We start from the raw sequence: 24,593 nt of genomic DNA on the forward strand, positions 1-24,593 counted from the left end.
TTGAGCAAGAGATGCAGGGGGAATATGAGGAAGGACCTTCAAATGTTTAGAGTGGCAATGATGTGGAGTGAGGATGGTGAAAATGACAATGATCAATGGTTTCCAAAGAAAATTGGATGAGCACTCGAAGGACATAAACTTAGAAGACCATGAAGAGAGATGAGGAGATGGGACTGACTTCCTACAGAGAGTTAGTATGGATCCGATGGCTGACTGGTCTCCTGTAGCATCACGACTCTGTAGTTTTAAAAGGTGAATAACTGAACTCCATTGTGGCATTTCAAATTTATCCTTTGAATTGCGCCATAAAGCCGAACACGGCAAAACATCCCCTAATCTGCTACTGATGTTCAATGACTGCAGTAAGATGACACTATTAGGAATGGTGCCCTGCTATAATTCATAAAGCAAGGCTTCATAATGTAGAGCTGCTTGTTCTGCTGTTCTGTTAGCCTCCAGTTAATACACAAATGTTAATCATCCACGGGGGTGCAGGAAGAAGGAATGGCAACTATCGGGCGATGTTAAGATGTGACTACTTACTCAAGTTGATAACTTAAAACTTGAGATGGTCCTTTCAAAATGCCCCACTTTATGCAGAGATCCTCTGAGAAACATTTAGTTGTCTTACCTACAAAATATATTCCAACGACAATTGCAGAGAAGATGGTGACTGCACAAAGGAGAACGAGGATCCTCTTGGTTGCACGGGGTGGTCGTCTGCGAGGTCCTAAAGGAACCAGATGACAAATGGATTGAATGCAACCATCCCCCTCTTCAGCAGGAAATCTGTCTATCACTAACTCCCATTGGATAGACAATGACCTGTACTTCTAGAGAGAGGTCTTACTGCTGAAAACTTCTCAAAATGCTTCACAGCAATAAATTTGGACCACATACGAAATATTAAAAATGGCAAGTTTGATTAAAGACATGAATCCTACAAAGTATCTCAGAGGAGAGAGTGAGGTAGAGGTGAAGAGGAGGAATTTCAGTACCTTGTGTGTAGGACTAATAAGGCATAGCCGGCATCACTGATTGATTAAAGAGACATATGTTGTGAGCACAGCCTGATGAGGAACATCAGGTCACCTTGCCTTGGTTCTCAGATCTCTCTATTAATTGATGTGTTTCCTTACTTCATATTCTGGGTCTTTGTAGTCTAGTTATATACATCAATCATTGTGCTTAGTAAGACACCCATCATCAGTGGATCATGGGATGGTAGAAGAGAAATAAATAGACATTAGTCTTTCATCTTCCAACAATTCCTTCATTGCTTATCTACTCATGAGCAAGAGTTTATGAATTATAAAGATTTTTATGTTTATAGGCATCATAGAACATAGAGTTGTTAAGACTTGAGAAGAGAATGAACAGATGTATGAAATGCTTTCATAGTTCCTGGGTCATTCAGTGTCATAACAAGCTGCATCTAATTGGTGTCTTTTATGTTGTAAAATATCCCAAACACCTGCTCAAGAGTTATTTTTGACACTCAGCCTTTAAAGCAGATTTTAATACTGGTGATCGGACATCTACTGCCTGGAAATGTGTTGGTAACAGGTTCAAATGTGGCCTTACTGAAATTCTGAAATTCTTTGTGGCATTTCAATTTTTGTCTTTTGAATTGCGCCATAAAGACGAACACGGCAAAACATCCTCTTATCTGCTATTGATGTTCAATGACTGCAGTAAGTTGACACTGTTAGGAACTGTGCTGAAAATGTGTTGCTGGAAAAGCGCAGCAGGTCAGGCAGCATCCAGGGAACAGGAGAATCGACGTTTCGGGCATAAGCATCCTGTTTCCTGGATGCTGCCTGACCTGCTGCGCTTTTCCAGCAACACATTTTCAGCTCTGATCTCCAGCATCTGCAGACCTCACTTTTTCCTCAACTATTAGGAACTGTGCCCTGCAATAACTCAAAGCACGGCTTCATAATTTAGAGCTGCTTGTTCTGCTGTTCTGTTAATACACCAATGTTAATGATCCACGGGGGTGCAGGAAGAAGGAATGGCATTGGATGTTTACTTTGGAGAGTAATGCTGTGCAGGGATATGGTCAAAAGGCAGGATATTGACACGAGACAATAGAGCTGGTACCGGCAAGATGGGCTGAATGGCCTCATTCTGCACTGTAATGATTGTGTATGAGTGCTTTTCCAGACTTACTGAATCTCCTATGCCAACGCCTACGACGCACAGCTTCAGAGGGGCCCTCTGCTATTGGTGCCTCTAACAAGGGTACAGCCTGGGGTTCAATCGGTTTCGTAGTGAGATAAGAGTCTTCCTTTGAAGCTGGTACTGTCAATTCAGATCCCAGGCTGGAGTCTTGCACAGGCAGCTCAGGTGCTTCCAATTTTGACTCTGCTAAAACGGGCACACCCATCGCCTGGAGTTCAATGCATTTGGAGCTCTGAGTGCAGTCTTCTGAAATCTGTGCTGGTGATGTATCAGTGGCTGTTGCTTTTATTAAAGGTATAATCTCTCCCTGGGGTTCGGCGGTTTGCATGGTCCCAGAAGGTTCAATGTTCAAATTCTGTAATATGGAAAATTACTCATCAAAGATAGCAGGAGTATATACAAAGCAAGGTCAGAGGTCAAACAATGCCAGGTTATAGTCCAACAGGTTTATTTGACTTCTGACCTTGTCCACCCAGTCCAACACTGGCACCTCCACATCATTATTTAAAGCAGTTTAACAATAACATTTTACATTTGTATAGAAGCCATAAAGTTTCTCCACAGAAGTATTAACATTCTGTTACCAAGCCATATTAGGACAGGTGACCAAAAGTTGGTCAAAACAATTGATTGAAAAAGACATATTGAAGGAGGGGAGAGAGACAGACAGGTGAAGAAGCTTAGGGATAGACCTTCAGAGCTTAGTTCTCAACAGCCAATGATAGGACAGTCAAAAAGCTGGCAATAAACACAACTCTGGATTTGGAGGGTCTCAGCCATTCCAGGGAATTTCTGAGGACATTAAATTTCAAAGCTTTACTTCAGAACCAATAATATTCAATCAAAGTATTGTGTCTGTATTTACTGATGTAAATTCCTGCATTAATATTTCCCATTCAACTTTACCATGCCAGCTGTTACAATGTTAAAAATCACACAACACCAGGTGTGACAACCAGCTGATGAAGGAGCAACGCTCCAAAAACTAGAGCTTCCAATTAAACCTGTTGGACTATAACCTGGTGTTGAGTGATTTTTGACTTTGTCCACCCGAGTCCAACACTGGCATCTCCAAATCACAGCTGTTACAATGTAATTGTTGGCTCTGGCCACTTGTTGGCTCTATCAGGTGAGTGTCTCTGAATGCAATTGCCATCCTTTGTGTTGAAACAAACTGAACTTTACAAATGGACTATGAGCATTGCCAAAAGGTAATTATAAACTTTGGCTGTGGGTACAAGCTTCAGATCTTTCAGCAAAAATCCAAATTGACATTTCAGTGCAGTTCTGAGTTGAAGATGCTACCTTATGGTGCTAACTCTAGGTACTGGCAGCCTGTAAGCTAAATGTTAAACAGTCCAGTGGTACTACCATAGGAGATTTCAAGACCAGGGGACACATTTTTAAGGTGAGAGGGGAGAGATTTAAAAAAGACACGAGGGGCAAATTCTTTACACAGATGGTGTTTCGCATGTGGAATGAACTTCCTGAAGAAGTGGCGGATGTGGGTAGAGTCATAGGGATGTTTAGCACGGAAACAGAGCCGTTGGTCTAACTTGTCCATGCCGACCAGAAATCCCATCCCAATCTAGTCTCATCTGCCAGCACCCACCCCAAATCCCTCCAAACCCTTCCTATTCATACACTCATCCAGATGCCTTTTAAATGTTGCAATTATACCAGCCTCCACCACTTCATCTGGCAGCTCATTCCACACACGCACCACCCTCTGCATGAAAATTAGATTAGATTACTTACAGTGTGGAAACAGGCCCTTCGGCCCAACAAGTCCACACCGACCCGCCGAAGCGCACCCACCCAGACCCATTCCCCTACATTTACCCCTGCACCTAACACTACAGGCAATTTAGCGTGGCCAATTCACCTGACCTGCACATTTTTGGAGTGTGGGAGGAAACCGGAGCACCCGGAGGAAACCCACGCAGACACGGGGAGAATGTGCAAACTCCACACAGTCGGTCGCCTGAGGCGGGAATTGAACCCGGATCTCTGGCGCTGTGAGGCAGCAGTGCTAACCACTGTGCCACCGTGCCGTCCACAAATGTTTTCCCTTAGGTCTCTTTATATCTTTCCCCTCTCACCCTAAACCTATGCCCTCTAGTTCTGCACTTCCCCACCCCAGGGAAAAGACTTTGTCTATTTATCCTATCCATGCCCCTCATGATTTTATAAACCTCTATAAGGTCACCCCTCAGTCACTGATGCTCCAGGGAAAATAGCCCCAGCCTATTCAACCTCTCTCTATGCTCAAATTCTCCAACCCTGGCAACATCCTTATAAATCTTTTCTGAACCCTTTCAAGTTTCACAACATCCTTCCAATAGGAAGGAGGCCAGAATTGCACGCAATATTCCAACAGTGGTCTAACCAATATCCTCCACAACATGACCTCCCAACCCCTGTACTCAATACTCTGGCCAATAAAGGAAAGCATACCAAATGCCTTCTTCACTATCCTATCTACCTGTGACTCCACTTTCAAGATGCTAGGAACCTGCACTCCAAGGTCTCTTTGTTCAGCAACATTCCCGAAGACCTTACCATTAAGTGTATAAGTCCTGCTAAGATTTGCTTTCCCAAAATGGAGCACCTCGCACTTATCTAAATTAAACTCCATCTGCCACTTCTCAGCCCATTGGCCTATCTGATCATGATCCTGTTGTAATCTGAGGTAACCTTCTTCGCTGTCCACTATACCTCCAATTTTGGTGTCATCTGCAAACTTATTAACTATACCTCTTATGGTCACATCCAAATCATTTATGTAAATGATGAAAAGTAGTGGACCCAGCACTGATCCTTGTGGCACTCCACTGGTCACAGGCCTCCAGTCTGAAAAACAACCCTCCACCACCACTCTCTGTCTTCTACCTTTGAGCCAGTTCTGTAGAATTGCAATGTTTAAAAGACATTTGAATAGATAACTGAATAGGAAAGGTTTGGAGGGATATGGGCCAGGAGTGGGTAGGTAGGATTAGTTTAGTTTGGCATTTGTTTGGCATGGACTGGCTAGACTAAAACAGACAATTTGGTCAATATCACATTGTTGTTACTTAGAATTTGCTTTGTGCAAATTGGCTGTGGCATTTTCAAACTTACAGCAGTATCTCAAGAAACTCAGCAAGTCTGGCAGCGTCTGTGGAGAGAAAGTGGAGTCAATGTTTTCAGAACTCTGAACAAGGTCAGAAGTCGGGATGTTTGCTCATGATTGTAAATTATTCAGCACCATTTGTAACTCCTCAAACACTGAAGCAATCCATGTTAAAATGCAACAAGCTTTGGACAATATCCAAGCTTGGGCTAACAAGTGGCAAGTAGCATCCCAACACAGAAATGTCAGGCAATGACCATCTCCGATAAGAAACAATCTAACTACCACTCCTTGACATTCAGTGGGGTTACCTCACTGATCCCACACTATCAACATCCTGGGGCTTACCATTGACCAAACACTGAACTAGACTCACAACATAAACATAGTGGCTACTAGAGACTAGAAATACAGTGGTGAGTAACTCACCTCCTGACTCCCCCAAAGCATGTCCACCATCTACAAGGCACAAGTCAAGAGGGTGATGGAATACCCTCCATTTGCCTGGATGAGTGCAGCTCCAACAACACTCAAGAGGCTTGACACCATCCAGGACAAAGCAGTCCACTTGATTGGCACCACATCCACAAATATCCACTCCCTTCACCACCAATGCTTAGTAGCAGCAGTATCTACAATCTATAAGGTACACTGCAGAAATTCACCAAAGATCCTCAGATAGCATCTTCCAAACCCATGAATACTTATATCTAGAAGGACAAGGGCAGCAGATACCTGGGAGCATGATGACTTGTAGGTTTTCCTCTCAGCCATTCACAATCCTGACTTACAAATATATTGCCATTCCTTCACTCTTGCTGGGTCAAACTCCTAGAATTTCCTCCATAAGGGCATTGTTGGTTTATCTAAAGCATGTGGACTGCAGTGGTACAAAATGGCAGCTCACCAACACCTTCCTAAGGATAACTAGGGATGGGTAGTAAATGCTGACAGAGCCTGTGATGCCCAGATTGAAAGAGTGAACAAAAATGATTTCTTTCCCTAAAAGAAAATGAATGAACTGGGTGAGTTTTTGTGACAATTGATGATCATTCCATGGTCACCATTACTGTGACAAGCTTCAATTCCAGATATTGGAAAATGAATTAGCAGAATTTAAAAATACTGCGATAGGATTAAACCTAAGTCTCCAGAACCATAATCTGGGCCATTCCATGGCATTGTTGTGGTTCTGTTCACCGAGCTGGGAATTTGTGTTGCAGACGTTTCGTCCCCTGTCTAGGTGACATCCTCAGTGCTTGGGAGCCTCCTGTGAAGTGCTTCTGTGATCTTTCCTCCGGCATTTATAGTGGTTTGTCTCTGCCGCTTCCGGTTGTCAGTTCCAGCTGTCCGTTGCAGTGGTTGGTATATTGGGTCCAGTTCGATGTGCTTATTGATTGAATCTGTGGATGAGTGCCATGCCTCTAGGAATTCCTTGGCTGTTCTCTGTTTGGCTTGTCCTATAATAGTAGTGTTGTCCCAGTCGAACTCATGTTGCTTGTCATCTGCGTGTGTGGCTAATAAGGTCGTGTCGTTTCGTGGCTAGTTGGTGTTCATGGATGCGGATCGTTAGCTGTCTTCCTGTTTGTCCTATGTAGTGTTTTGTGCAGCCCTTGGGTATCGGGTCCTTCATTCCGGTGAGTTGTTAGTCTGAGAGTGGCTGTTGGTTTGTGTGCCGTTATGAATCCTAGTGGTCGCAGTAGTCTGGCTGTCAGTTCGGAAATGCTCTTGATGTATGGCAGTGTGGCTAGTCCTTTGGGTTGCGGCATGTCCTCATTCCGTTGTCTTTCCCTGAGGCATCTGTTGATGAAATTGCGGGGGTATCCGTTTTTGGCGAATACATTGTAGAGGTGTTCTTCTTCCTCTTTTTGCAGTTCTGGTGTACTGCAGTATGTTGTGGCCCTTTTGAACAGTGTCTTGATGCAACTACTTTTGTGTGTGTTGGGGTGGTTGCTTTCGTAGTTCAGGACTTGGTCTATGTGTGTGGCTTTCCTGTATACCTTTGTGGTGAATTCTCTGTTAGGTGTTCTCTGTACCATCACGTTTAGGGATGGGAGTTGGTTGTCCTTTTCTTCCTCTCTCTAGTGAATCAGATTCCTGTGAGTGTGGCGTTGATGATCCGGTGTGTGTTTTCTATTTCTGTGTTTTTAATGATTACAAAGGTGTCATCCACATATCTGACCCAGAGTTTGGGTTGAATTTGCAGTATGACTGTTTGTTCTAACCTTTGCATTACTGCTTCTGCTATGAGTCCAGAGATGGGTGAGCTCATGGGTGTGCCATTGATTTGGACTCTGTAATCCTTTGTAATCATTAAAAACACAGAAATAGAGAACACACACCGGATCATCAATGTCACACTCACAGGAATCCGATTCACTAGGGAGGAAGTAAAGGACAACCAACTCCCATTCCTAAACGTGATGGTACAGAGAACACCTAACAGAGAATTCACCACAAAGATATACAGGAAAGCCACACACACAGACCAAGTACTGAACTACGAAAGCAACCACCCCAATACACACAAAAGAAGTTACATCAAGACACTATTCAAAAGGGCCACAACACACTGCAGTACACCAGAACTGCAAAAAGAGGAAGAAGAACACCTCTACAATGTATTCGCCAAAAACGGATACCCCCGCAATTTCATCAACAGATGCCTAAGGGAAAGACAACGGAACGAGGACATGCCACAACCCAAAGGACTAGCCACACTACCATACATCAAGAGCATTTCCGAACTGACAGCCAGACTACTGCGACCACTAGGACTTATAACAGCACACAAACCAACAGCCACTCTCAGACTCACCAGAACGAAGGACCCGATATCCAGAATGAGCAAAACCAATGTGGTGTACAAAATCCCATGCAAGGACTGCACAAAACACTACATAGGACAAACAGGAAGACAGCTAACGATCCGCATTCATTAACAGCAACTAGCCATGAAACGATACGACCAGCTATCCTTAGTAGCCACACACGCAGATGATAAGCAACATGAGTTCAACTGGGACAACACTACTATTATAAAACAAGCCAAACAGAGAACAGCCAGGGAATTCCTAGAGGCATGGCACTCATCCACAGATTCAATCAATAAGCACATCGACCTGGACCCAATATACCGACCACTGCAACAGACAGCTGGAACTGACAACCGGAAGCGGCAGAGACAAACCACTACAAATGCCGGAGGAAAGAGCACTGAAGCGCTTCACAGGAGGCTCCCAAACACTGAGGATGTCACCGAGACAGGGGACGAAACGTCTGCAACACAAATTCCCAGCTCGGCGAACAAAACCACAACAACGAACACCCGAGCTACAAATCTTCTCACAAACTTTGAATTCCATGGCATTACCTCTACACAACAATTTTCCCAGGTCGAGAGAAGAGGAGAGAAGGGGAGGGAGGAGGAGACAGGGAGTCAATGTGGCACGGTGGCTCAATGGTTAGCACGGCTACCTTACAGTACCAGGGACCCCGGTTCAATTCCAGCCTCAGGTGACTGTGTGAAGTTTGCACATTGTGTCTGTGTCTGTTTCCTCCAGTTTCCTCCCACAGTCCAAAGACGTGCAGGTTAGGTGAATTGGCCATGTTAAATAGCCCACAGTGTTCAGGGATGTGTAGGTTAGGTACATTAGTCAGGGGTAAATATAAGATAGTAGGATAGGGGAATGGGCCTGGGTGGGTTACTCTTGAGAGGGTCGGTGTGGACTTGTTGGGCCGAAGGGCCTGTTTCCACACTGCAGATCTTCTATTCCGATGAGACCCTCTACGAGGCTAACAGAAAGGAGAGTGTATGAGATAATCCCTTGGAATGAGGATGACACTTGTTCATGGCAAGAACCTACATATGGAGGCTGCTGTCTGGCAGCTAGTGCAGTTCTGGCTGACCAGGAAAGTCTTCTGCTCTCATGGTCTCCCGTTGGAGGGATTTACAGATTAATGATCAACTTTCATTCTGATACACTTCCATGGCCATCAAGCCCTGAGGACGTAGGGACACTGCCCACTGTGCCACACTGTTTAAGAAGGAGTGTTGGAGAGAGTGTCCGAGAGATGGCCTTGGAAATCAAGAAAGAGAAGAATGGGGGAAGGCAAGGATTAGAGAAAGTGAGGAGTGAGGGAGAGAAGAAGAGGGAGGAGGAGACAGGGAGTGAAGAAAAGAGAAAGGGATAGGTGAGAGAGAGGAGAAGAGAAGGAGAAGAGCATGGTGGGAGAGAGAAAGGGAGGAGGGAGGGTCATCGAATTCTCTTCCTGAAGGAAAGAAATGATTTTTATTAGTGCTGAGCCGACCTGTGAACCATTCTCAACTCGTCCCCCTACACTTTCCCAAAATCATCCATGTGCTTATCTAAGGATTGTTTAAATCTCCCTAATGGGGCTGAGGTGACTACCTTAGCAGGTAGGGCATTCCACGCCCTTACCACTCTCTGCATAAAGAACTGGGGCTAATTTCTGCAATAGCTGTTCATTCAAAGGGAATGGATTAGTTTCTGATCCTTAGGCAAGAGGCAGACATTGGTGACTTGCAAATAGGGTGTGCCTGTTAAACAATGACACCCATACTCCTGCATGGAACATTCGCATTTGATCTGCCTGTCAAACCCAACTTGGCATTTATATACATAGCTATATTAACATAGTGGAAGATTCCCAGGTGTTTGTCACGCTATCTATCATTGTTTAAATGCAGAAAACCTTTGCTACGGAAACAGGCTATTTGGTCCTGATAGTCTATGCTGGTATCTTTGCATCTCTCTCACTGCCTGTAACTGTGGTAGAGGCAGAAATCCTCATGAATGTTAAGTAGTTTAGACGTACATTTGCTCAATCAAGGAATACCAGGCTATGGACCAAGCAGCCTTAACACCTCTGTGAGAGAGAGAGAGAGAGAGAGAGAGAGAGAGAGAAAGAGGGAGAACACAGTGCTTCCTCAACACAGCTTAGAATTTGCATTTTGGTAGTGGTTTCCAAACCAGAATGCTACCCACTGAGACATATTTGATTCCTTCAACTTAAAGCATTATTCCAACATAATTCTGTAAATGCATAATGTGTTGCAACATTTAAAAAAAAGAGCATTTTGACAATTTGTGTACAAGCCACTTTTTAGCATAAAAAATGAATATACATGTAGAATTGGTGAATCAGGTCTACGTGAAGTGTTAGGATATTTGTTCCCCTTCAGGTGCTGACTGACTAACAATGTATATTCAATATTTTCTACCAAAGTTACAATAAATGACAGTTCTTAAAAAAAAATTAATGTAATCGGTACTTCAGAAACAATGAGTTAAGTTCCTAATTTGCTAGTCTTACCATAATTGAAGGTTTTCAGTAAATGCGACTCATGGCTGTCAGTGTCTGGAGTTTTGGAGCTTTGTTTTATTCTGTGCACTGTCCAATGACACTCTGAGAGATGCTGCAACCAGTTGAGCTCTGCTTTAATACAGCAATCGCAAAAGTTATTCAGCCAGCAAAACCAGTTGCCCAATGTCACTGCTGCAGGCAAATTCCATAAATATAATTGAGCTGTTGCTGGGCAACAAATAAATTTACTTTTCAACCAAAGCAGGTTGATATTACCGTAGTAATGTCACTGGGCCAGTAACCCAGTGTCCCAGACTCATGGTCTGGGCACACGATGGCAGCTGGTGAAAGCTAGGAATGAGAGTAGGCCATTCAGTCCCTTGATCTTGCTTCACCATTCTAGCTCATGGCTGATCATTTATCTTATTGCCACTTTCCTGTGCTATCCCCATATACCATAATGCCATTAGCATCTAGAAATCTTTGAAGATATTATTGACTGAGTTTCCACGACCCTCTCTGGGACAGAATTCCAAAGACTCACACCCTCTTGAGGATATAATTTCTCATTGCAGTCATGAAGTATTTGGAGACTGTGTCCCTGGTATAAGGCCACTGAACCAGGGGAAGAATTATTTTTACATTGAGCTCATTAAGAACATTTATCAGATTCAATGAGATCACTTTTCATTCTTCATAACTCTGAAGAATGCAGGCCCAGTCCCCTCAATCTTTCCTCAAAGGACATTGCTGTCATCACAGGGAATCACTCTGATGAGTCTTTGGTCCACTCTCTCTATGGTGGGTCCTTCTTTAGGTAATGGGATCATAATGGCACATCATACTCTAGGTGTGGTCACACCAAGGTTCTATATAACTGAAGTAAGACATCCTTACTTCTGTACTCTGTAATAAAGGCAGAGTCTTTCTCATTGTTTGTTGTATCTACATGGTAGTTTTCAGAGACCAATGAACAAGGAGACTCAGCTTTCTTTAGACATCAAAGGAATAGAAATAGGCCAGTCCCCCCCAAAGCCTGTTCTTGAATTTAATACAATTAATGCCTTTTATCCACAGTATCCTCAGAACCCATCACACTGTGGATGAACAAACATCTACCAATCTCTACTTTAATTATACCCTAAGATTGAGCTTCCACAGCCCTCTGGGATAAAAATTTCCAAAGATTCACAACCCTCTCACTAAAGCTATTTTTCTTTACCTCAGTACATATTCTTAAACTGTGCTCCTAGTTCTAGACTCACCAAGCAGGAGAAACATCTTACCTTACTCCCTCATCCCCTCACCTCCCTCAGATATCCGACATCCCTTGATCCCAAATTCTGACTGAACCCTGCCCCTCCTGCAGCAGTCACAGAATGTGGCAAAATCCCGGGTTACCTTTGAGAAGGTGATGGTGAGCTAGCTTCCTGACTTGCTCAGTCCAATTGGTGACACAATCTAGGGTAAGTAATGTGTTCATGACTCCCCACAAAACCCGGATCGTTATTCCAGTTGGCCGAGCTGCCCTCCCAGGCCTGAAACTTCCTTTTTTGTTTACTACAATCTGGAGATTAGAAGTGGAATTACTCACCTTTCAACTCATTCTCCAGTGCCTTCATGGCAGGTGCTTAAGAGTTATCTAAAGTTAGTCTCAGTAATTGTGGTCAGAAAAGCTTCAATCTATTTGGTCCCAGTTTATTTGGTCAAGACCAGCAATTATTGCCCATTCCAAACTGCCTTTGAGTAAGTGATGGTGCACTGTCGTCTCGAAGGTTTGATGTGTTGTAGACACATCACAGAGCTGTAAAGGACGGAGTTGCAGGAAGTTGATCCAGTAACAATGAAGGAACAGTGATGTTCTGTGGTACAATATGTGTGGGTATTCACATACACCTGCTGACCTTTCCCTTCTAAGGGTGGTAGTGGTCAAAGATATGGAAGGAGGTGTTGAAGAAGCCTTGGTGGAGCCATCTTGTAGATTGATGCTGAAGGGAGTGAATGTAAAAGGTGGTGAATGGAGTGCCAATCAAGCAAGATGTTTTGTCCGGCAGGGAGTTGAACTTCTTGAGTGTTATTTCAGTTGCATCAAATCCAGGAAATGATAAAGGAGTCAGGAAGTGAATTACTTATTGCAGAATTCCTAGCTTTGGATTTGATTTTGCAGCCACGGAGTATATTTAACACTTAAGAAGTATTTAGATATGTTCCTTTGATGCCAAGGCTATGAGTCTAGAGTGCAGTATAGGAAAAGCACAGCAGGTCAGGCAGCATCTGAGGAGCAGGAGAATTGATGTTTCAGGCAAAACTCTTCAGCAGGAATGGAGCTGTGAGCCTCGCGGATGAAGAGATAAATGGGGAGGGGGACTGGGGCTGGGGGAACATAGCTGAGAGTGTGATAGGTGGATAGAGGTGGGGGTGATGGTGATAGGTCATAGTGGAGGCTGGAGTGGATAGGTGGGAAGGAAGATTGACAGGTGGGACAGGTCATGAGGACGGTGCTGAGCTAGAAGGTTAGAACTGGGGTAATGTGGGGGGAGGGGAAATGAGGAAACTGGTAAAATCCACATTGATGCCATGGGGTTGGAGGGTCCCAAGGCGGAAGATGAAGTGTTCTTCCTCCAAACGTCGGGTGGTTAGGGAATAACAATTGATGAGGCCCAGGACCTGCATGTCCTTGGTGGAGTGGGAGGAGGTGTTGAAGTCCCTTTTCCTCCCCGCCCCTATCCACTTTCTACAAAGACTATTCCCTCCACAACTCCCTCATTAGGTACCTTCACCCCAGCCCCATCTCCCTCCCAATTATCTCTCCACCCCCTCGGCTCACAGCCCCATTCCTGATGAAGGGCTTTTGCCTGAAACATCAATTCTCCTGCTCCTCGGATGCTACCTGACATTCTGTGCTTTTTCAGCATCACATTCTCCACTCTGATCTCCAGCATCTGCAGTCCTCACTTTCGCCTATACAAGGCTATGAGCCAAGTGCTGGAAAAAGGGATTAGAATAGATAGGGGCATGTTGTTGACCAGTGCAGACTCAATGGGGTGACAGGTCTTTTCTGTGCTGAAGACCCCTATGACTCTGTGATGCTGTGATGGGTCCAGTTCAGTTTATGGTGAATAGTAACCTCTAGAACGTTGATAATGGAGAATTCAGCAATAGTACTGCCATTGAACATTAAGGGATGATGGTTAGATTCTGTTTGGTTTATGAGATCAGTAAGATGTATAAAAATGAGGCTTATTGTCTTCATTTGTCAGTTCAAAGTTGCATTAATTGCTCTGCAATCACTTATATGGAATCTTCATAGTCTATGATGGATTTGTAAAATAGAATGACATTAGGTCAACCCACCTAGACAGGAATTTGATTAAATCCTGAATACTTGCCTTGCTTACAATGTACACATTAAATCCACAGGGAATATAGTTACCATTCATCCTTGTCTGAAAGTGAAAGTAAGATACATTCCAGCTCATTGAAATCCTGGCAACATTTATCCCTCAATCAACATCACAAAGAGAGATTGTCTGATTATTGACACATTGCTGTTTTTGGGAGGTTGCCACATGCAAATTGATTGTTGCGCTCTTTATATTACTCGGAGGTGCTGGTGTTGGACTGGGACGGACAAATTTAAAAATCAGACAACACCAGGTTATAGTCCAACAGGTTCATTTGGAAGCACTAGCTTTTGAGGTACTGCCTGTTCATCAGGTGGTGAAGATTTTTAACTCTTTACAATACAATAGTGATTACATTCAACAATGCAGTTGATTGTCAATGAAGGATTTTGTAATGTTTGGTGACTATGGAAGATGCTATGTAATGATAAATCTTTCCTTCAATGGAATAGACAGTTGCTAACATCTCCGGAGCACCTGCACCAATCAACTCCACTGCCCCGTGGCCGAACATTTCAACTCTCCCTCCCACTCTGCTGAGGACATGCAGGTCCTGGGCCTCCTCCATCGCCACTCCCTCACCACCCGACGCCTGGAGGAAGAACGCATCATCTTCCGCCTCAGGACCCTTCAACCCCATGGCATCAATGTGGACTTCACCAGTTTCTTCATTTCCCTTCCCCCTACCTTATCCTAGTTCCAACCTTCCAGCTCAGCACTATCCTCATGACCTGTCCCATCTGTCAACCTTCATTCCCACCTATCCGCTCCACCTTTCTCTCCGACCTATCACCTTTACCCCCACCTCCATCCACCTATTGCACTCTCAACTACCTACCCCCCCCCACCGCCCTCCCATTTATCTCTCCACCTTCAAAGCTCCCAACCTTAATCCTGATGAAGGGCTTTTGCCCAAAACGTCGATTTTCCTGCTCCTCGGATGCTGCCTGACCTGCTGCGCTTTCCCAGCATCACTCTAATCTTGACTCTAATCTCCAGCATCTGCAGTACTCACTTTCACCTAGCTGCTGGCCTGGACCTACTTTGAACCTATCCTCCATATTTTAATGTGCATTCTCTGAATATGTCTGACAACGGCAATCTGGGACTTCTTTCTCTGCTCATTGATCCTTTTGTCTGAATCTGATGAGCTCAGAACGCCTCCAGAATTGCCTTCCATTTTCCAGGAATCAAAGATTAATGTTCTCATTTCTGTTCTTTCACACAGTGAATAGTGAGGGTCCTGAATGCATTGCTTGAGTGTGTGTTAGAGGCAGCTTCAATTAAGGCCTTCAAAAGGAAGTTTGGCTGTGATTTGAAAAAGAATAATGTGTAGGGAATAAGGCAGAAGGATGGGAATAAGTGAGGTGCTCATTTGAACAGCAGGCACAGATATGATGTAGTTAATAGTCTCCTTCTGCACTGTAATAATTCTGATTTTGTCATTGATTCTGCTTTCAACAATCTTTGAAAAGAAATTAAGAAAAGCTCTTCTTATTTGCTTTTGATCACATGCTTTTACCTACAGTATATATTGGATAAGGGATGAGAATGTAAATGGTGTTTGATTGATAATTAATCTGTATATCGTGTATTCTGGTAAAGAGAGCCTGTGTTCTTTCTAACAGTGTGTGAAGGTTGGTGTGTGTGAGAAAATGCTTCACTTGGGTGACTAATCAGGTGGCAAGAGCCTTCTGTGACAAGACCGAGAAGTATACCTGATATCTGACCTTTTAAACAGAAAAAAACAAACTGGGGTGATTTTCTGGTGAGTTTTACCTGTGTTTTACAAACCTGTGGCATTGACAACACTGCAAAACTGTTTGAAGGTTTTGTTCTCCACTGAGCTGACCTTATGTACAGTTTCCACAAGCCCCCCAGCAAAATGTGATTGTTAAACATATCAAGGTGTACTTTGTGTCGGCCGCACCTTTAAGCTTGAGTCATTTTTGGATCGGTAATTTTAATTTTGATCTTGCATCTGTGTCCTTGTCTTCTTAAAGGGACCACGACTGCAGGATTTAAAGGAAAATTAGCCGGTATTGTAAAGTAATGTCAGAAATGTTGAAAGCAATTATATCACGTGTAACAGGTAATGGCACTCACTGCCTACTTTATTGTTGCACTCATCTTGTACACAGTCAGAAGATCAATCGGCAGAAAATAGAGACTGAATATGGGGAACGATTACTGGAAGTAAGGATACCTATACAGCAGGATGTGAAGAAGGTAAATGGTATGTTAGCATTCACAATGAGAGGATTCGAGTACAGATGTCTTGCTGCAATTGTACATGGCCTTGGTGAAACCACACCTAGAGTAGTCTGTGTAGTTTAGATGAGATTAGATTCCCTACAGAGTGGAAACAGGCCCTTCAGCCCAACCAGTCCACACCGACCCTCCGAAGAGTAACCCATCCAGACCCATTTCCCTCTGACTAATGCACCTAGCACTTTGGGCAATTTAGCATGACCATTCACTTAACCTGCACATCTTTGGACTGTGGGAGGAAACCGGAGCAACCAGAGGGAACCCACGCAGACACAGAGAGAATGTACAAACTCCACAAGACAGTCGCCCGAGGTTAGAATCGAACCTGGGTCTCTTGCACTGTGAGGCAGCAGTGCTAACCACTGAGCCACTGTGCTGCCCCCTATGTTCTGGCTATCAAAGGAGAGCAATGAAGGTTTACCAGCCTGGGATGGCAAGACTGAAAGGAAGACAGACTGGATTGGTTAGGATTAATGAGGAAGAATGGAAGGTGAGGGGAAGCGGTCTCCCCTAACCTATACAACTATACAAGTTAAAAATAGGAAGGATGTTCCCAACAACAGGGCAGCTCAGAAACAGAGATTACACTTTCAGAATGGCCAGTTAAGACTGAGATGAGGAGAAATATCTTAACCCAGAGAATGGTGGGCCTGTGGAATTCAGTACCACATAAAATGGTTGAGGCCAAAACGTTGAATGTTTTCAAGAAGGATATAGATATTGTTCATAGGGCTAAAAGAATCAAAGAATAGGGGGAATAAGGGGGAACAGGGAACTGAGTTGGATGCTTATCCATGATCATATTGAAAGGCCTAATGGGTAAAAAGATGGAAATGTGTTGCTGGAAAAGCGCAGCAGGTCAGGCAGCATCTAGGGAACAGGAGAATCAACGTTTTGGGCAAAAGCCCTTCATCAGGAATACAGGCAGAGTGCCTGAAGGGTGGAGAGATAAATGAGAGGAAGGTGGGGTGGGGAGAAAATAGCATAGGGTACAATAGGTGAATGGGGGAGGGGATAAAGTTGATAGGTCAGGGAGGAGGATGGAGTGGATAGGTGGAAAAAAAGATAGGCAAGTAGGACAAGTCATGGGGACAGTGCTGAGCTGAACTGAGAGGCCTAATGGCCTACCCCTGCTCCTATTTCTATGTTTCTATGCACTGGTAGAGGCTCCCAATTTTCTTTCTAACGCATGGCTTATCAGGAATCCCTCTCACTCTTACCAGCTCTATGCATGTTGGAAGGATGTATAGAAGTTGATTATCAACCTGTTTGGCCATGCTATGATTATATCTTCATCAAGCCATGGAATGGGGCTCGAACCTAGAGTTTTGGCTCAGAGGCAGGGATGCTGCCCACTGCACCTCAAGACCTCCAGGACTATTCTGTAATTCTGTCATATTGATTGTGGCTCCTTACTGTGACAATGATGTTTGTCAGCAATAGTGAGATTTACTGGTTTTGGTATAAGACCATAAGACATGGAATAGAAATAGGCCATTTGGCCCATTGAGTTAGGTCTACCATTCAATGCCATCATGGCCAATCTGATAACCCTTAACTTCACTTTTGGACTTTTCCCAAGCATAGAGAATGAAAGAGTTGAGCTGTAATTGAGAAATATTCCAGGCATTGGTCTTAGGGTATTTATGTGCAATGAAAAGGACTAACATGCTGACTTTAGACAAATTGTAAATAGAGATTCAATGTCCAAAGCTCTCTGAATTCTAATGGGACTAGATTGGGTTGGGATATCTGGTCGGCATGGACAGGTTGGACCGAAGGGTCTGTTGTCATGCTGCACATCTCTATGACTCTATAACTCTATGACAAGTTGGCATTTAGCACTGGAGATGACTGAAGCATCTAATTTTCTTTGGTGCCTAGCTTCTAGATTAATGGCCATAAATGCAATGACAAACTGACTGTAGTCACTGAAGCTTCATTGTACGATAGGGAGCACAGATTTCTTCAACATAAATAGGAGCATAATTAGGGAGAAAGGGTCATTGGTTGGGGGATTGATTCGACAATTCCATTATTAGCTCACACACCAAGGGGACAGTGGAGATCAATTCATGCGAAAATCTTTTGCTTTTAAATGTAAATTCCCAAACAGATCATCAACTATTAGAAGCAAATAGGAAACTAGATTTTTATTTTAAACTAGATTTTGAAGGTGCAGTTTAGATTTTCTATAAACCAGGCTGGTGAGTTTGAGACCTTAACGACTGAGCATGACTGTTTAGTTTTGTATTTCATAGGAGATAAGAGTTTATACATTTGAATTCAGTCTATATTAATTTGCAACTTCGGGATATGGCTCCAGTTATATTTGGAGCCTATTCTCCTCTGGGCACCGATTACTGCTGCTGCTACACTGCATCTCACTTGCACAAATCCAAACCATAGCCAAAGATATCCAGCCACGTGCTTGCAGAGTTTGTTTATAGGGTGTGAGAAAGTTTTCTGCATTTAGGAACTCACTCCATGGGTGCGCCCCCTAGTCAAAAGTTTGTTACTTTAATCCAGTTTTGTCTTTTTCAGGTGCTTTTAACTCAATGACATGAGATAAGTCAGTGTCGGTCAACTGATTGCAGTTAGTTAAATTGTAGAGGTATTAGAATTAGTAACTTCAGCAAGATGGATGATCCTCCTACTCTAAGTGTAGATAATAGCAGAAGAACCCTCTTTGAATTAGTAGTAATTAGCTGTCATAGTGTTCCAGTGCTAACAATTAATATATTCATCACAGTTCAAAATCACACAACACCAGGTTGTAGTCCAACAGGTTTAATTGGAAGCACACTAGCTTTCGGAGCGACGCTCCTTCATCAGGGCTCGATTGTAACACAGAATTTATAGCAAAAATTTGCAGTGTGATGTAACTGAAATTATACATTGAAAAATTGATTGTCTGTTAAGCCTTTCATCTGTTAGAATACAGTGATAGTTTCACTTCTTTCATGTGTAAATTACAAAACCCTTTTTTTAAAGTTGCATTCTCGGGTTAGCTGTTAACAATGGTGATAGCTAGACAATACGTTGAAGATGTTCTCTGTCTATGACCTGATGTTTAGATTGATTCCAATCTAAAAAGTGAAATAACAGAGTTTTACATAAATTCATGCAGTTTTTGAGCTCAGAGTTCGACATGAATCTATGTGGTTTTTGAGCAAAGTGCAATGTAACTTTGTACCAAAAAAATTCACCCCACACAATATATATGTGTGCATGTGGGTCTTTGTCTGTCTGTGTGTGTGTCTGTCTGGGGTGGGGGTTGTGAGTGTGAGAAAGTGTGTGTGTGTGTGTAGTGAGTGCAGAGTGTCTTAAGTCTGTGAGGGGGTGCATGTGTGGGAGTCTGTGTGTCTATAAGGGTGTATGTGGGTGTCTGTGTGCACGTCTGTGTGTATCTGTGTCCGTGTGCATGTGAGAGTGTGTGTGTGTGTGTGTGTGTGTAGTGCAATGGTGATCACCTGTAATGTGACATGAACCCAAGGTCCCGGTTGAGGCCCTCCCTATGGGTACCGAACTTAGCTATCAGCCTCTGCTCAGCCACTTTCCTCTGCTGCCTGTCCCGAAGTTCACCTTGGAGGATGGTCACCCGAAGGTCCGAGGCTGAATGTCCTGGACCACTGAAGTGTTCCCCAACTGGGAGGGAACCCTCCTGTCTGTTGATTGTTGTGCGGTGCCCATTCATCCGTTGTCGTAGCCTTTGCTCAGTTTCCCGAATGTACCATGCCTCTGGGCATCCCTGCCTGCAACGTATAAGATAGACAATGTTGGCTGAGTCACATGAGTACCTGCCATGTACACGGTTAGAACTGCCCGGCTCTCAGGACAACTCCATACAACCCTGTCACAGTGGACGCTGCAAAACGTGTCAGATTGTGGACATAGATACCACTATTAAGCATGGGAACACCTCCCACCGTGTACATGCCAGGTACTCATGTGTCTATCTTATATGTTGCAGGCAGGGATGCCCAGAGGCATGGTACATTGGGTTCATGTCACATTATAGGTGATCACCATTGCACTACACACACACACACACACTCACATGCACACGGACACAGATACACACAGACGCGCACACAGACACCCACACACACCCTTATAGACACACAGACTCCCACACATGCACCCCCTCACAGACTTAAGACACTCTGCACTCACTACACACAAACACACACACACACACTTTCTCACACTCACAACCCCCACCCCAGACAGACACACACACAGACAGACAAAGACCCACATGCACACATATATATTGTGTGGGGTGAATTTTTTTGGTACAAAGTTACATTGCACTTTGCTCAAAAACCACATAGATTCATGTCGAACTCTGAGCTCAAAAACTGCATGAATTTATGTAAAACTCTGTTATTTCACTTGTTAGATTAGAATCAATCTAAACATCAGGTCATAGACAGAGAACACAGGGGACTAACACCTTCAACATATTGTCTAGCTATCACCATTGTTAACAGCTAACCCGAGAATGCAACTTTAAAAAAAAGGGTTTTGTGATTTACACATGAAAGAAGTGAAACTATCACTGTATTCTAACAGATGAAAGGCTTAACAGACAATCAATTCTTCAATGTATAATTTCAGTTACATCACACTGCAAATTTTTGCTATAAATTCTGTGTTACGATCGAGCCCTCCACAATCACCTGATGAAGGAGCGTCGCTCCGAAAGCTAGTGTGCTTCCAATTAAACCTGTTGGACTATAACCTGGTGTTGTGTGATTTTTAACTTTGTACACCCCAGTCCAACACCGGCATCTCCGAATCATATATCCCTCACATATTTCTCAAAAGGTCTTTGGGGAGGGAATGAGAGAACTTCAGTCACAGGAAGCAGCATCATTTGCACTGAGGTGACAGGTATTCTCTCATTAACCTGTTCAGAAATATTATTACGCATTTCATAGAATCCACATCATGGGATTAAGCCAATTGGTCTGCAGCGGGACTTAGAGTTCTCACCCCATTGAAAAGGTTGAAGTCATCATTGCCCTACCAAACTATAGGACTGTTCTCTCATGCAAGACAAGAGTGATGGTGGTTTAACCTGAGGTTCATCAAGCCTCAGGTGGGGGGAGAGGTTGAGAAGAAGAGTCCTTCATGGTAGTCTCAGTAGGTGTGGGAATTGAAATCACAAACCAGCCAACTAAGCTAACTGACCCACTAACTCCTTCATCTAACCATATCAGCATACATTTCTTAACATCTCTTTCATGGCCTGAGGATGGAGGAAGGGAGATGTGGCAGGAGAGCTGAGAGAAGGATGTATACAGGAGATGTGATATGTGTCTGGGGAGAGAGGAAGTGTGGCCAAGGGGAGTAGATAGTTATTTGGGGAAGTGGGACAAGTGTTGTGTTGTATCTCACAGTCAGTATGTCTTTCAAACATGCTAATGATATTTTTTGCAAGGTTTGTGAAGGTTTGTAGCTCAGGTTGAGGTTTAGGGTGTAGGTTTGCTCACTGAGCTATAGGTTTGATATCCAGACGTTTCATTACCTGGCTAGGTAACATCATCAGTGGCGACCTCCAAGTGAAGTAAAGCTGTTGTCTCCTGCTTTCTATTTATATGTTTGTCCTGGATGGGGTTCCTGCAGTTTGTGGTGGAGGAGAACCACCTATACAACGTATTCAAGAAGAACGGATACTCAAAAAATACAGTCCGCAGATTCCACAAAAACAAACCACGACAAGCAGACCAAACACAGCCAGAAACCCGAACTACCTTACCATACATCAAAGAAGTTTCAGAAATGACAGCCAGACTACTAAGACCCCTCAGAATCCTAGTAGCACACAAACCCACCAACACTCTCAAACAAAAACCAACAAACTTAAAAGACCCAGTACAACCCATGGACAAAACCAACGTCATCTACAAAATTCCATGCAAGGACTGCCACAAACACTACGTAGGACAAACAGGAAGAAAGTTAGCCACCAGGATACACGAACACCAGCTAGCCACAAAAAGACACGACCCTCTCTTCCTCGTAGCCCTACACACGGATGAAAGAAACCACCAATTTGACTGGGACAACACATCTATCCTGAGAGAGGCCAGAGAATTCCTAGAGGCTTGGCACTCCAACCACAATGTCATAAACAAACACATAGATCTAGATACCATCTATCAACCCCTCAGAAAACAAACAGGAAATGACATCACCACAATCCCCAGGAACCCCATCCAGGACAAACATATAAATAGAAAGCAGGAGACAACAGCTTTGTTTCACTTGGAGGTCGCCACTGATGATGTTACCTAGCCAGGTAATGAAACGTCTGGATATCAAACCTGCAGCTCAGCGAGCAAACCTACACCCTAAATGCTAATGATATCATCATTGTATCTTAACATGTGACCTAAATTTATAAACTTCATTTTCCACCTTAGTGTAGGACCAGTTGAGGCATGAAACTATCGAAAGCTTGCTGCTCTATTATAATCTGACAGTTTACCATTAGCCAGACATTTATGTGCCTGTAAATGCAATGTTTATGTATAACCAGTAGTTGTAAAAATTGTCTGTTGAGGTTGTCAATATTATGCCATTCACATCTAATTTCTTATATTATGAGGAGAAACATAAGTAAACAACAGGCTGCATGCAAAATAAAATCAGGAGGGAGTGATTATGGAAGAGCGGGTTACAGGAGAAAGGGAGCTGGGTCGGAATGAAGGAGGACACCAAGGAGAAAAGGCAGCTAGCATTTTTTTACCTTTTTCCCAAAGCTAATAATGCCATGTACATCAAAATTATAAAGCTCTTAAATTAAATTGTGATAATTAAGAGGACCTTAGGCATAAATTTATGTGCCTCACATCCCTCACTTAACAGTTGAAAGCAGCTCTGAAGCTAAATCCATTCACCATGCTTACGTTAGGCTGAATATAGGAAGGATGTTGTGAAAATTGAATGGGTTCAGAAAAGATTTACAAGGATGTTGCCAGGATTGAAGGGTTTGAGCAATAGGGAGACGCTGAATAGGCTGGGGCTATATTCCCTGGAGCATCGGAGGCTGGGGGGGGGGGGGGGGGGGGAGAGGGGGGAAGGGTGGGTCTTATAGAAGTTTATAAAATCATGACGGGCATGTATAGGGCAAATGGTCAAGGTCTTTTCCCCAGGGTAGGGAAGTCCAAAATTGGAGGGTATAGGTTTAAGGTGAGATGGGAAAGTTTTAAAAGAGCCAAAAATAGAAATGCTGGCAAATGGGACTAGGTTAATTTAGGATACCTAGTCAGCATAGACGAGCTGGACCGAAGGTTCAATTTCCATGTGGGACAACTCTATGACTCTATGTTTGAAGGAAAAAGGATTTCTGGACTTTTGTTCACTGCTTTGGGGTCACAGTATACAAACAGTCATTTTTTTCTATGAAAGCCCAAAGGTTTCACCTACTCGTGAAAAAAAAAGATCTTTCTCATGAAAATGTAGCTTGGTGCAATTAAAAATTTGGTTTTAGCAGATGTCCTATCAGCTGTATGAGAGGGAGAATTCACTGGCAGATTTAGATCTCAGGGGAAAATTATAATATTTGTAGGGCTTTGGGTTTTGGTTCAGAACCTTACTGCTAGAATCAAATTGGGGTGGGTGTGGGTGTGGTGGGTGAACTCCCTAGCTATGTGAGAAAGGAATCTAAAGTAGAGAGATTTTGCAAAGTACTGGTCAGACCACAGCTAGAATATTGCGAAATGTGATGGGTCCCTTCTCTATGGAAAGATAGATTGGCATTACAGATAGTCCAGAGAAAGTTCATTAGGCTCACCCGGTCATGGGGAGGACTGTCTTTTCAGGAGGTGTTGAGTAGGTTGGCCAGGTACTCACTGCAATTCAGAAAAATGAGCGGCAGTTTTACTGAAACATTCTTTGGGAATTTGAGATCTGAGAGGCTGTTTTCCCTTGTGAGAGCGACTACGATCAACAGATATAAACTCAGAATAATAATACAGTAGGGATTCTAAGGTGTCGCAGATTTAAGGTAGAGATGAGGAGAAATTTCTTCTTTCAGAGGGGAGGCAGAAGACCAAGACTGAATTGTTAAGCAAACTCAAGGCAGAGACGGATTTTTAATCAGTGGGGAATCAAGGGTTATGGGGAAAAGGTAGGAAAGTGGAGTTATCAGATCAGCCTTGATCTTATTAAATGGCAAAGTGTTTTGACAGACTGAATGGCCCACTTAAAATCATAGAATCCTTACAGTTTGGAAACAGGCCATTTGGCCCAACAAGTCCACACTGACCCTCCGAAAAGTA

At 43.5% G+C, this 24,593-nt stretch overlaps 1 protein-coding gene across 4 annotated transcripts in view; it reads right to left on the minus strand.

The window, feature by feature from the left end:
* The window catches only part of tmprss5 (transmembrane serine protease 5), a 59,183-nt gene that overhangs the window by 33,084 nt on the left and 1,506 nt on the right, over positions 1 to 24,593 (minus strand). Inside the window, exons 2-5 of one of the 4 annotated variants that reach the window (XM_043676558.2) lie at positions 15,959 to 16,040; positions 10,634 to 10,753; positions 2,173 to 2,539; positions 632 to 730 (exon numbers count right to left, since the gene is read on the minus strand). In XM_043676558.2, coding sequence (XP_043532493.2) covers positions 632 to 730; positions 2,173 to 2,539; positions 10,634 to 10,636 — 469 coding nt within the window. In that variant the 5' untranslated portion in view covers positions 10,637 to 10,753; positions 15,959 to 16,040. Of the gene's footprint in view, positions 1 to 631; positions 731 to 2,172; positions 2,540 to 10,633; positions 10,757 to 15,958; positions 16,041 to 24,593 lie in introns of all 4 variants that reach the window. The other 3 variants (XM_087976351.1, XM_043676559.2, XM_043676557.2) reach the window with 3 other exon arrangements.

Source organism: Chiloscyllium plagiosum, unplaced genomic scaffold, assembly GCF_037043375.1.
Source record: "Chiloscyllium plagiosum isolate Xiang-an unplaced genomic scaffold, Cpla_swu_hap1 HiC_scaffold_29, whole genome shotgun sequence".
NCBI classification, from domain to species: domain Eukaryota; kingdom Metazoa; phylum Chordata; class Chondrichthyes; order Orectolobiformes; family Hemiscylliidae; genus Chiloscyllium; species Chiloscyllium plagiosum.